At 34.5% G+C, this 14,631-nt stretch overlaps 1 protein-coding gene across 2 annotated transcripts; it reads right to left on the bottom strand.

The window, feature by feature from the left end:
* Positions 1–5,851: 5,851 nt before the first annotated feature.
* On the bottom strand, positions 5,852–10,685 carry LOC111615314 (zinc finger protein 577-like). 2 transcript variants are annotated; one of them, XM_023356747.1, is made up of 2 exons: positions 10,615–10,685; positions 5,852–7,089 (listed from the first exon to the last, which is right to left on the bottom strand). In XM_023356747.1, the coding sequence occupies exon 2, from the start codon at positions 7,068–7,070 to the stop codon at positions 5,955–5,957; it is 1,116 nt and encodes a 371-aa protein (XP_023212515.1). In that variant the 5' UTR covers positions 7,071–7,089; positions 10,615–10,685; the 3' UTR covers positions 5,852–5,954. The 2 variants fall into 2 exon arrangements, with proteins under 2 accessions (XP_023212515.1, XP_023212508.1); XM_023356740.1 differs by lacking the exon at positions 10,615–10,685 and adding an exon at positions 9,104–9,249.
* Between the last annotated feature and the right edge of the window lie 3,946 nt (positions 10,686–14,631).

The following is a 14,631-nucleotide window of genomic DNA, read 5'->3' as shown; positions in this document are numbered from 1 at the left end:
GCGACTTCGCCCTCGGGGGGTTTTTCAAGCAAACTTCATTTATACTCAGTAATTCAACAACAATAGTAATTGTTATATAACACCTATCGCTGAGAATATTGAGAATTGCTGAGAATCAAACGAACTACAGTATATCCAATTTGATCAATTTTCTGAAACGTTTGCAATCGTTCTATAATCGAACCAATATGCAGTAACAAATTCGAATTTAAAACGGTTCGAATATTTGGTTAAAAATCGAAATATATGAAAATATTTATAAGAATGTCTGAAATGTTTTCGATTTAATACACCAAAGTACTTAAATGAAGACTAAACGTAGTTAAAAACAAAAATGCGTATCTAAAATAGTCCAGTAGCAGCTGTTTTCCGGTTAAGCCTTAAAGCTCTCCCTTTCCCCCCTCGGGGAAATTTCGAAAAATTACTTCTTAGAGTGCGTTTTCATGGTGTACCCTAACTGTGTACCCAATTTCACCTCTTTAGGTTCAGCGGTTTGCTCTGGGCTCTGATGAATCAATACGTGACTCAGTCAGTCAGTCAGGACAAGTAATTTGATATATTTAGATATAGCTAATACAGCATTTAATAGTTTGTTGTGTGTTTTTTACAATAGATCTTGAATTTTATGAAGAAATTTCAAGGAAAGAAAATTGGATTCAGTTGTGGAGATTGTTTTATTTTATCGAAAGAAACTCCTGTAGAGGTAATACGTATTTAAATTTCTTTTTATTTTAAATGCATTAAGGCATGTTCGATAACAGTTACGAGGTCATAATTTGAAGGCCGTGGCAACGACGTGCCTAGTTTACAACTGTTGCGTGGATGTTTAGCATCTGTTGTCATGGTGTTTATAATGCGTTTATGAATTGTGGGGATCTACTGAATGTTTATCTCAACATAGTAGGAAAAACGGTTACAACCTCCGTGTAAACAGAAGCCAACAAAAGGCCAAGTGGATAAAACCACTGAACACTTATCATTGGCCTCTTGCCAATGTGCTGATCACGTGGAGATTTCCGGTCTTTCTTCACGTTTATAACTCCTAAATGGGCAAGTTTTCCATTGAAAGTCCCCATCGGCAAATCTCGTTTTCTCTCAGTTATACCTGAACTCTCGCTTTATTTCTTGTTGGACGAGAAAGTGGCCACTGGCACCTCTGGCCGTTGCTTTATGGAACATATTTCTTCAAAATGTACTAAGAGTGGAAAGAATAAATTCTGTCGTTGCGTGAGGCAGTCGGTGGGTGAGCAGGCCCGCCACCTGCCACCTTCTGCTTTATGGACTTTATTGGGAGTTTTATCAACAAAGTTGATAAAATCATGCGCTAAAATTCCATAAAATTTTGATTTTATTTAATGTGTAATGTGAAGATTTAACATGAAAACTTGATATTATTTTTTTTCAGGTGTTCAATGCATTATACACCGTATTCAACATGTTGCTGAACATACGTGATATCATGTTGGGAACAACTTCGGCATGCATCGATAATAAACCTACGTCACTGTTTAATACTACTCATAGTATCTTACAGGAGTAAATGTCCTTAAGTCCATAACAAACACACATTACACGAAAGCGTGAAATATAGTACCAAATTGCACTCATTTATGGGTTTGATGGTATTGTTATGTAACAGATAATAATTAATCATATATTTATAAAAGAAAAACAGCTATATAAAGACTTGTAAAAAAACGGAATGTCTACAACGATCTTTTGATTCAAGTTTATGTCCCACAAAAGAGATTGGGGGGAAAAGTATATATTTTTTCAACAACAATTGGAGAACAAAATTTTATTCAAGAAACCTATTGCCATGGGTGACAAATGGGCAAGTTGGTACAGAAAGAGAGGAAACAGAAGAGATCTTGGAACCATTCGGATAAGAAGAGAGAAATAATAAAGAAAGACGATTGTTGGATTTATGTAACAGACAAATACATTGTCGAGATACAACTATTGAGTCGTCATAGACGACTCAAAAGTTGTTTCCCGACTTGGTAGTTTTTGGTAAGAAACTATTGGTAAAAATCTGGTAGTTTTTTGTAAGAAACTACCAGATTTTTAAATATACCTCGTAGTACAAAGGATATCCATGATTTCTTTCCATGTTTGCTCTAGCAAGTTATTCATGACGCTGGCATTGGCATTGAGCAATTCGGTCTCGCAAGACTTGCAGATTGATCATTTTCGTGGCATAGACATCGTCGTTGAGATAACCTCACAGAAAAAATCTAGGAAAGTGGTTTCGGGAAACAAGGCGGCCAGTGGATTAGCCTACCATATTCAATCCATCATCCTAGAAAAGTGTCATTCAGAACACGTACCTGTAGGGTAGAATGAAGTGTTGTGTCACGTTGAAAGTTAACGTGTGATCCCGAGTTTCGAGTAATTACAGAGAAATTGGAAGATTGAAAAATTCGATGCTTTTTTACGAATCAAGTTATTTAAAAACAAAACAATAAATGGTTTAATTATATTCCTTATGTAACAATTAACGTAAAAACAAAAATCATTATGGTCTGTTTGGGGGAAAACGAAATGCTTCAACATCTCCAGGTAGTTTTTAGCTTTCGGTGCTGACAGCGAAAAGTAATAACTGGTTGGACATGTTAGAAAAATCTCAGAAGAATAGACCAAAAGCATGTCATGTCTCAGGCCACATCAGTTTTCTTCAACACTGTTAACTACTCCTTTACAACGTGAAGGTTTTCTAAACCCCTGATGGGCATGTTATCTCAGTTTGCATTTCCAGAGACATAGAAAATGGCCTCGTCTGAGAACGTTGCCATATCCAATAATCTTGCTTTCGTGTCAATTCGATGTAGAATAACTACAGCAAACGATCGTCTTCTAGGTTTGTCATTAGATTTGATTTTTCGCAACATTGGATCTTGTAGGCATACAGTTTCAGCCGTGTGCGTATTACATTGTGCATCTGCACTACCGGTATGTTTTCGGAATTGATTTGCATGAACTCTCGATGAATTCTCTACATGATCGTCATACACTCTTGTTTGATCTATCTCTATGACATTGTTGCCAGAAATTTGCGATTCTCTTCACTGATACCTTTAGAGCCTGTAGGGAATTTTGTACTCACATGTTGCAAGTGACTCTGCACAGTAATCACAGAGTTACAGTCATAAAACCATGCCACTGCTTGAACCTTCTCCTGGGAAGTTCGAAACTCGCTTGTTCTTATGAGGTTCAAACTGTGCTGAATAAAACTTGATATTGTAACTATGCCTATGCCTCCCGTCACGTTTGGCATATATCACACCGAACTTTTCATTATAATTTAAACTCGGGGCAGATCGTGGTTATTCTGTAAATGTAAATTATATAAATGTGTTAATATGCAAATGATATTGTTTACGACCGGGGTAAATTTACCTTTCTGCTTCTCGTAGGCACGGAAAATGGCTCACCAGTGGCATTCCCTAAACGTTAAGAGTTCGATGGTTAGTTCGCGCCTCGACAGGACAAGCTGGCCACGTGGAGTTTACCGGGTTTTCTCTACGTCTTTAACGCCTGAATAGGGGCCAGTTATTCTTAAAAGACCTCCCGGAAGGCATTATTCCCAGCGTAAAAACAATATACATCTACTAATTACAGTTCTGTCACATCTTACCACCATAGCTTACAACCTCTCATCCAACGCGTAGACAAGACAAGGAACGGTAGATTTTGCCACTTCTAATCATCTCAGACATTAATTAAAATAAATAAAAAGTATTTTACGTGTTTAAAATTAATGTATTTATTGCTAGTAAATTACCAGTTCGTATTCTTAGATGGAAAAAGTTATGGAACATATTTCTTCAAAATGTACTAAGGGTGGAAACACACTTCTTACAATGCTGTAAGTATCATACGTTGCAAATGAAGAACTTTGTAAAATTTTTATTATTTATGTATTTATATATTCTATAATAAATAATTAATTATTGTAATACTGTGTATTTTTACTGTTGTGTATTTATTTTTGTAATTTGTTTTTGTCCCTCGCATCATTAGTAAAACTAGTATGTATGAATAAATAAATAAAATAAAAAATACAAATGGAAAAGAAATTAAAATATAGAAATGCACATGTAGACACTTTGAATTGTTTTTGCTTGTCCATTCCACTCTGTTGATGAATAAAATGGTACGGATTCACTTCAAACTGACATTCATTGCACTGATGTGGATTGGACTTGAATCTATATCTTTTTTCTCTGTAACCAGCCAGTAACTATTCTATTCTTTCTGCTTAGCATTATTAATTCATTACTATTGTTAATTTAAGGCTATAACGTCTTTTAGGGCTTATGGTACATGGAGACGATTTCTAGCTTTTTGTTTTTATTTAACATGAAAATACAATACTTTAAAGTTTTCAGCCTACTAAGAAGTATACATTTCGGCATCAGTTTACAGCTTTATCTATCAAATATATGTAAAAACTTTTAAACTATGTTCACGATCTTATATGATTCTTTTCTTCAGCAACATTCATTACTCTCTTCTGATCATTCATTTTGTCGAAATATCCTTTAAAATAATTAATGAAATATGGAGTAAACTAAACGATACAAATACACGCTTTGGCATTAGTGTTAAAAAGCGTTTAATCTTTAACGATTCGCACTCATTCGAGGTGGAGAGCAGCAATACGAAAAGTAATACTTATTTAGCTGCTTAGAAAGCCTTTTAGAAGCTAAAGATTCCTGTTATTACTTCATTTAAACATGGCACAACTGCCCTTAGTTATCAAAATACAATTATAACGTAATTAATAAACAGGAAAATCGTTTTATACTCGATAAGTCTTCAAGTTAAACCGATCTGATAATGGGGTAAACGAATACTTCGGAAACGTTAGAAATAATTAAATTATTGTAAAAGAAACCACTGATTTGTAAGTATTATTTCAGTTTAAAATATAAATTAAAGTGATTTTTATACTTGCAATGTCGTTTGTAATGCAAAATGGCACAAATCGCTGAAAAAATTACTCTTTTACTATTTAATACTTGCGAGGAAGATTCGCAAATATATTGGCATCTTATGAGAATAACAATACTTTAGATAGGGTTGATGTGATAAAACAATCTAAGACTTAGATGATACTCCAAGAAATGGTTTTCGTGTAGGCTTTTTATGAAAATATGACTTGTATTTAGGTGTTAGGCACGCCAAGTAAACACGCAAAATTTCTTGTGGCCAGCCCATTTGATCAGCTGCATCTTTGAACAAATTATCATAATTCAGTAGGCTTATCCACTTGGGCTCTGGTGAACAGAGCTACAGATGGTATATTGGGATTTGGTTTTATCCGTATTTATCATTATAAAATAAAATTTCTTTTTCGAAAAACACAACTTTTACAGAACGATTGATGGAAATTGCGTAGACACTCTAAACTACCCTGGAAGGCCCGTAATGGGACTTTGGAGTCATATAATGTCTGTTACTATCTAAATTTCGTAAAGGTTAAAAAAAACAAAATATGGCATTACACAGTTTGTTGTGCATTTATGTTTAGTATTTAATGTGCTGCTTTGCGCTGTTGTACTAATTTACCATACTTGCAACGTCTATCGAGTTTCGACATGAAATTTTGTACTATGTAGAAAAATTTTATGTTTTTTACATTAAAAAAAACATGTCATTTAGGGATGAAGTTATTTTTGCACCAAGTTCTACTCGTTTTAAATTACGTTACTGCGGCTGGTCCCATTTTTTATGACTATCTCTAATTAACGTGCAACGTATACTGCTGACCAAATCAATGAAGTACTATGTTTTTAATTTATAACATTTTATTTTTAATACATTTAACAGTAAAATTAGTCAAAAGGATAATAGAAACTTCTTAATACCAGAGATATAAAACTATATTAAAATAATTGGTAATTGATGTTTCAGTTTGAATTTTGTATTCAGACATACGTTTTGTTTATTTATTCTCTTTCACTTTCTTTCTCTTCATCCCCGGATTCAGTTGAGGTATGTCCTATTTTCATTAACAATCCCTGCAGGATTGGAATTAAGGAATACGATCTTAATTGCCTTAAACGTTCCTTCATGGTTTGAGTAAAGTGTTCTTCTTCCATCAACAGTTCCTGCGGGGTTAGACTTGACAAGGTTCTTGTTTGCATTTGTGGTTCCTGCAGGGTTTCTGTTGAGAAACTTACTAGGTGCATTGATAGTTTCTGCAGGATTGGAATGAAGAACGATTCTGCTTGCGTTTGTGGTTCCTGTGAAGTTTGAGTTAAGAAATTTCCTGCTTGCATTAATAGTTCCTGCAGGATTATATTTGAAAAACTTCTTGTTTGCATCTGTGGTTCCGGCAGAGTTTCACTCGAGGAAGGTCCTGCTTGCATCCGTGGTTCCTGTAAAGTTTGAGTCGAGGAATGTCTTGCTTCTATTTGCGGTTCATGTAAAGTTTGTGTCGAAGGTTTTGCTTGCATTTGAGGTTCCTGCAAGGTTTGCAGTGAGGAAGGTCCTACTTGCACTTGTGGTTCCTGAGGTGTTAGCAATGAGGAATATTTTGCTTGCATCGATCTTTTTCGCATGGATTGAGTTGAAGAAGGTCTTGCTTGTGTGCATGATTTTTTTAAGGTTTCAATTGAGTAAGGTTTTTGTTTTAAATGTTGTTTACAATGCATTTTATCGCATAGTTCACAGCGGTAACGGGGTCCTTCAGATTTGTGTACTGTTTTTACATGCTTTCGTAATTTTATTTCACTTTTAAAGTTTTGAGTAAATCCTGTACATTTATCAGGTTGTTTTTCTGTATGAAGTGTCTTGTGCACTTGCTCTTTTTGTTGCTGTTGATCTTTCAGGTTCTGTTTTTTCGAAGTTCTTTCATGTCTGTATCCGTGGTTGCAGGTTTCACTTACATGATGTTTTAGTTCCTGGTGGATTTCCGTGTATCTTTGTAAATTTTTTGAATTTGGAAACGTTTCTGGGCATTTTACATTCTTGTATCTTTCTTGTGTGTGAGTCATCTGATGGAGAACATATGAACTTTTTTTAGGGAATGTCATTCCGCAATCATCGCATTGAAATCCCATTGTCTTGTACTTGGAGACACTGTAAAAAACAATAAACGGCTTATGAGTCAGGTATGAGTTTTGTGGTTCGCAGAACGTAATAAACACTGATTTCCTGATTTATTTCTCTATTGAATAGAGAAATGAATTAGGAAATCATAACGAAGCAGTAGTTAAGAAGTATGGGTGTGTAATAAAGTAAGCGATGCACCTTGCTAGAAATTATCATTATGAACAAAGCTAATAAAAAATTTCGAAATTTATACTATAGGCCAAAATTTTTGTAATTAAGACCACGTCACATATTGTTACGCGTAAATACGTATAGATAAAGTATAGAGATTGACAACTACAACTATCTGTAAATAACAATTCTTAAACAATTTAATTAACAGAATGCAGCATGGAAGGAAAAGTAAGAAATAAGTACAGTAGACCCCCTATAACGCGGGTTCCTAAAATGAGGATTCTTATAACGCGGCGAAAAAAATGCGACAGTATTCGTATAAAGACGCTAAAAGAGACGCGTAAAACGCGGTAAAACGTCATTTCCGACTCGTGTCGCGTCAGGGTTGGTCGAATCTGGACTCGGTAAGTAATCCTACAATTTTTTGTTTATAACATAGTTTATACGGATTATTCCCAAAAAATTATACGTATTTTGGAAATATTGAGTCGAATTAGTCTAGAATCGATTAATGTTATGGAAGAAAACCTTTTAAACAGCCATAGTCGGTAAACTTCACACGTGTCGGGCTGTGATTGGCTCATGTATTTAAGGGTTCTTACAACGCTAAATTCTTATAAAGCGGAACGTATCTACCGCGTTATAGGGGGTCTACTGTATTACGTAAACTTCTAACTTAATACTTATGTAAGAAATAATAATTAATAAGTGTACAAGTGAAGTTCGTTGAGCATTTATTCGCCAATGGCCATAATAAATAAATGGTGTGTAATATTTTACAGCAACACGAAATATCAGGAATGTGGAATAGAAGGTCGGGAAGTGAAAGAAGGTTGTTACGAATGCTAAAAATTGAAGAGCATTGCGACAAATGTTTGAGAACGAAGATGCAGTTACCTTAGTGAATGTAGATAAAACGTTTAACTGTCATCGAACATACATTAATAAAACACTTATCCGTACTTTTGCGGATTGAGTAGCATGCTGCATATAAGCGGGATAGACCAGGATGAAGAAAAAATGAAAATACGGTATGAAGATGGAGAGGATGAAGGGCCCCAGAGTACACTCTTGAAGAAAATTCGAACGCAATGCAGATGGCTTGTAAGAAATTTGGCACAAATAGTATACAAGAAAAGTCGGCGATCAGAAAATAACGGAAAACTGATCCAAAGAATCAGACTTTCATTTGAAGACCATCCAAAGAAGTCGCGAGTCTATCAAAACAAACTTACGGCTCATCGAAGACCATGTGCCAAATGATCACGTACAGTTGACCCCCCCCTATAACACTGTTGATAATTCATATAAAATGGAATTTCATGTTGTACGAATCACTTAGATTTTACAAATACGTGTGCTGTGAATAGCTCACATATTTGTAAAATCTAAGTGACTCCTACAACATGGAATTCATATAAAACGGAATTATCAATAGTTCTATAGGGGGTTCAACTGTACATGTTAATAGTACAATTTTTCGATAAACTATTATGCTTTAAAACAGTAAAAATCTTTGTTTTATTCTTTTAGAGAGTAAAATAAACGAAAGACATTCATCTTTCGAAATTAATGATAATTAAAACCGCTGAACAACTAATGCTTAGCACAACTAATTGTGTATGATTACTTAAGTTAAACATTCCATAATACTTTTGGTTGTCAAAATACCATTAAAACATAATTAATAAATAAGAAAATACGTTTTATAAATGATAAATCTTCGAAAGAAACACATTTGATTAAAGTGCAAAGAAATATTTGGAAATCATCGAAATAATCTTATCGTTTTAAAATTAAATAGTGAAATTATTAATATAACTGCAGCGTAAAATATAAATTTAAGTATTATTATTATTATACTTACACAAATCTTTCTTTATTTACAAAGCACCAATCTGTACTTTTTTTGTCTTCAAGTGTTGCATTCACTATTTAATTACCATAAATGTACTTTCTGTTTACGATGAAGGAGCAGAATTTTAATTGTTTTTTGTTAATAACAAACAGTTTTATTTTGGTTTCTGTTTTCTAGAGGAATTAATAACGTTTGTGGAGTTTGAAAAGGGATTGGTATATTATTAATTTACATAATTCAATGAATGGATTTCAGCAGCAAAGTCTAAGCAATTTACCCTTTATTTTTGTTGAAATTATATAAAAAGATTGTTTAAAAATAAAATTTACTTATACTAGTTAATAATTGTGTTCAAATTTGATCGAATTTAATGAACTAATCTCGTTAAAATTGTGGCATTATCCGGTAAAATGACATTAATCCAGTGTCATTTGAAATAAACGGTTTTATCGGTTTACTTATCTAGTTGTATTAAAATCGACTTATCGTTCCGTAACTACACAGGCACAGCAAAAGGCTCGGGAAGGACAAGGCTTCCAAGTGAAATTAGCAGAAAGATAAGTGACCGGATATTTCGCCGAAAGTTCGTTTATTAAGTTACGGCAACAGCAACACTTGGGGAATCTGCCTAGGGGTATTCTTTTCGGTAAAACTTTTTTTAAGGGTAACTGGCTCCTATTCAGGCGTTAAAGATGTGTAGAAAACACGGAAAACTCCATGTGGCCAGCACGTTGTAGTGAGGCGCGAACCCATGACCGAACTCTCGGTGTTCAGGGTACGAAGAACGCTTGGCCACTGGTGGGCAAAAAATAAACTTAAAACGGTTACGACAACATCGGTTTAGTGTGGTGAAAGTTCAAAGGTCGCGATTATTGAACTTTCGATACAAAGGTGATTTGCTGGACACTTAAAGTGTAGGAACATATTCGGTATCCTAGCATTCTGGCGTCATTTATGAGGTTAACAGCTTTGTGGTGGCTTAAGTATAATTTTTTTTTATCAATCACTCATTGAAAAAGCAAAAAGCGTTCGAAAAATTACAGCTACTTGATAAACTACAAAGCAGACAAAGCAACTCGGCATTTGAACTATGCCTAAACCAGCCTTTGTCCACAGAATAACAATACAAAAGTACTAGTATGTAAAAGAATCATTTGTATAATGAATTTTTATATGCCGTCTAAATTGTATTAGCTTTACAAATGATATTTTAAATAATCACATATTACCAAATAAATTCTGCAAATGCTGCCTGTCAATAAGGTCAAAAGTACTAGTGTGTCTTTGTATTGTTATTGTACAGGATGTATTAAAAAAGTCTTACGAGTAATTCTTCGTGGTGGACGGTTTTCTAAAGAGCGATAATTTCGGAAAAATCAGTATAAAATTAAATTTTGGTTAAATTTTGTTACCTTAGACTAAACAGCTAAGCTAACAAACGATTTTTTTTTCATTTATTGCCTTTTTTTTAAAGCTTAAATATAAACGTAAACATAAAAACATAGCAAATTCATCCATACCTGTTATCAAATGTGTTCAAAATTTTCTAGATTACTTTATAAATGACTTTAAAGAACACTTACAATTCGAAATATACAGAACATAACGGATTTTAACCACGTGATACACCTAACCAATAGAAAATTTGACAACCCGTTGTTCCTACTATAATCAAGTTACTCTACTTTTAGGAATTAGTGTAGTTATTCCGTGATTAATTAAAGCCATTTGGTCAGTTTGTCGGTTTTTTGCTGCGTTGTTGATCATTTTACTTATACCAATGTGTATTTTTTAAAAATACGCAGATACTGCGTACCTTACAGCAGAAACTACCCGATATTTCCCCGAAACAATGTTACAACGACGACAGAGCTGTTTATAAAGTTGTAGTATTCAGAGTATTCTGTAGCTCCAACCAACAATCCAATTGACACAAAAATTTAAGTACGAGCTATTCAAAGAACTCGGAAAAGGATTCTGCAAAGAGAAATTTTACTTTTAAAATTCTTCGCAACGGATAAAGTGACGCTGCAAGCAACTGTGGTAATGTTACACCTTAAGAGACATAAGTTGCGGTCGGCTATTCATCGTTTTCCAGTTTAATCTAACGATGTGTAACATATCGAACAATCTTCTCTGCATCACTAAGCAAGCTGCACCTCAGGTTGTTTTTTTTTTTTAAAATGGAATCACAACTAGTGCCCACAGGAAAAGCCTGGCCGAATATGCTTGCAAAAAAAGGACTTTCCGTTCCCACTGGGAGGAAACAGCTAATGGATGTCGTTGGTCCTGATCATCGTCTTAATCCCACAACGGGAGTGTCAGGATGGTAAGGGATGTAACTAGATGTATCCACAGAAACGTTTGTGGATCTGACGTGGTTCGTGCATTGCGTTGCCTTATTCGATTAACCCAGTGGTTCGCAAAGTGGGCACTACCACCCCATGTAAACGGTAAATAAATCTGATGGGCGAAAATAAAGAAGAGGACGGATAGCGTTTAATGGTTTCCAGATGTTGTAAACGATGTACGGTGAGGTCACAGTGTAGTTCATAGAAAAGTTTCCAAAAATATTTTTAAGCCTTTATCACACAAGGGAAAATGCGTTAGAGGGCAATAGGGTACGGTCGAGGGCATTGGATATAACTACGGATCGAAAAAGTTTGGGAATTACTGGATTAATTAACCCAAATCAAATCACACGATCCCCATGATTTATGATTAATGCGCCCATAAATCATATTGCCATTATAAAGCCCATAAATAGGACTTGAGATATCGTTCTCTATCTCTCACCTCATACTAGATACCTAGAAGACGTTTCTAAACTCTACGGTATCGCCACAGTTTGCCGGTAATAATATGTAAGTGTTTAACGTTAATTAACTTAAGTAACAATTTCTATATATTTCTCATTGGGAAACTATCGATCTGTTATTTAATCAAAGCCACGATTTTAATAATTTAATCAATGAAGTAGTTTCTGTTTATTATTAAAAACTCTCGATCCACTAATGGAAATATTCAATCAAGCATTAATCAAGCATTGCATTAAGAATAGTACATCGACAAAAGTATTTTAGGATAATAAAAAAGGCTTTTTGTCAATCTTTATCTATGTACCGTATCGATTTTTATCTATAAAAAGGAAGATTTAATAGAAAATATTGCATGCAAAAACATTATTGATCGAACTACCATTACACTAAATCACTCGGATGCTATTAGAACGAATTAAGTGACTTTTATTGTTAATTTCCTCTAATGTTATTCTTATGCGCCAGGATTATATATTATGTTATTACATTATGGAAGATACAAGAGTATTCAGGGCAAAGCATGAAATAATATTGACAAATTATAATTTTTGAAAGAAATTGGATTGACTTGAAGAGATAAAGCGATGCACAGTTGAATGATTCGTGAAAAGTGAAAACTTTCTACAGAAACTGGTCAATTTATGGCGTTACAAACGTGAAGAAAAGCGAAAATTCCAAATGGTTAGGCGCGGCAAAACCCACCAATAATTTAGCGATTCGGCCAGGTTTTGCGGGGAGAAAATGGATGACGAGTGTTTATTCTGTCTCCTCTTTCCGTCATTTTCTTTATTTGGCCCCGTTGGTGATATTATGTTCGAGCGATGCGCCTGTTGCCAATTAACAAATACACAAGAAAATATCATTTTCGTCTACACAAATTTCGTAGAAATGGTTATTGCCAGTCATATTGTGATAATAATCCTACACTTTATTGTCACCACAGATGACGTCTATGCCTGTAGTCCAGTCATTAATTTAGCTGGAGAAAATATTATTTTTATGACGGGATTATTTCTTTGTGTGTCTAGCGGAGCCCTCCTGATTATTCATAACGGCAAAAAGAATAAATTGAGTTTGGATCTGAAAAAATCGAGTTACGAGGGCGAGAAAGAAAGAATAATCAAGTACCGAACCTTTGCTGTATTCTTCAATGGCGTCACTTATTTATTCGTTATAATTCTATCTTACGTAATCACGTCCACTGTCATCTACAAAGAGGTCGAAGCTCATTCGAGTTCCAAGAGGGCACTCACCTGCTCGATGTTCTTAAATATCAGCGTTATTTACGAGGTAATTGGGTGGATGTGGTTCCTATCAATCGATGTTTTGATAGGATTTATATTGCACGAAAGAATAAGAATCATTTCGAATGAATTACAGGAAGCTCAAGTTACTTGGCCAAAGAAGAATATCGACCAACTGATAGCTAAACATACCGAATTATGCGATTTCCTGAATGAAATTAATAAAAAATGGAACAAATATGTGTTTCTTCTGTACGGGGTTGTCATCTATCTCGTTTCTTTTCTCTTCTACAATTCCATATTTCCAGGAATACCTCAGTATATTCGAATTATTGTTTGTTTTGTTAATTTACAGCTTGTCATCTTGGTCATTTCTATTTCATTTGCGGTTTCTCGATATTTTGTTTCGGTAATAACAATTTTTATAATATTACAATACTAAAGTGTTAATTTTGTTTCTAATAATATTTAAAATTTCCGCAGTCGTATGATTCCTTTCAAGAAATAAGAAGATTGGGTGCGGCACCTCGTCGACTGGAAGATAAGCTCAAGGTATTTTTATTATATTTCGTATATTAATATGTAAATACAGTTTCTTGATGTCGCGTTGTGGGTACTTTTTATACCCATGATGGGTTTGGGCCAGACCCATAATGGAATGGCCGGGTGGTTGAAATAAGGTCCAAAATATCCGGAATAGACTCGTTTTCGAAGATTTGATCGTGATTCACCAGAGGATAACCAGGTGATTATGGTGGATCATGACCAAAATCTCTTCGGTCATCCAAGAGTTCTTTTAGATCATTCAGAAACTTATTTGTTTTTGCACTAAACACTAAGCAATGTGTATTTAAAGTTTCAGAAACAATAAATAATGTATTTGAAGGTATATAAATTTACAGAAAATCTAACATAATGTTGCATATACAGGCGACCCCTTCATAACACTGTTGATAGTGTCGTTTTATATAAATTCCATGTGGTACAAGTCAGTTAGATTTTACAAATACGTATGCCGGGCTGTGAACGGCTCACGTATTTGTAAAATCTAACCGACTCGTACAACATGAAGCTATCAACAATGTTATAGAGGGGTCGACTTTATAAACGAGTTTCGCGGCCCTACGATTGACGAATAACGTAGTGATTATCATTACGTTATTTGTAATTACGTGGAGAGTTTAGTCTTTATGTATTGTACTATGTGGAATGTACACGTTGTAAGTATTTTTAAAACCATTTTGGATAATGATGTTTTAAGTGTACAGTAGATCCCCCTATAAAACCGTTTCCTATAGTTATGACTCCTATAAAAATTGTGGCAGTATCTGTAAACAACGGTAAAAATAACTCCTATAATACGTAAAACGTCATCGGGCAGCCGAACTACTTTCCCGCCGTCCGTAGCGCCACGCTACGGACGTTTAGGCGGATAAATTGAGTTTAGTATCGTCTGTTCATATAATTATATATA

The sequence above is a fragment of the Centruroides sculpturatus genome, unplaced genomic scaffold (assembly GCF_000671375.1).
Source record: "Centruroides sculpturatus isolate CEXI.00-Female unplaced genomic scaffold, Cexi_2.0 scaffold161, whole genome shotgun sequence".
In the NCBI taxonomy this organism is placed as follows: domain Eukaryota; kingdom Metazoa; phylum Arthropoda; class Arachnida; order Scorpiones; family Buthidae; genus Centruroides; species Centruroides sculpturatus.
This window is presented reverse-complemented; position numbering and strand designations above follow the sequence as displayed.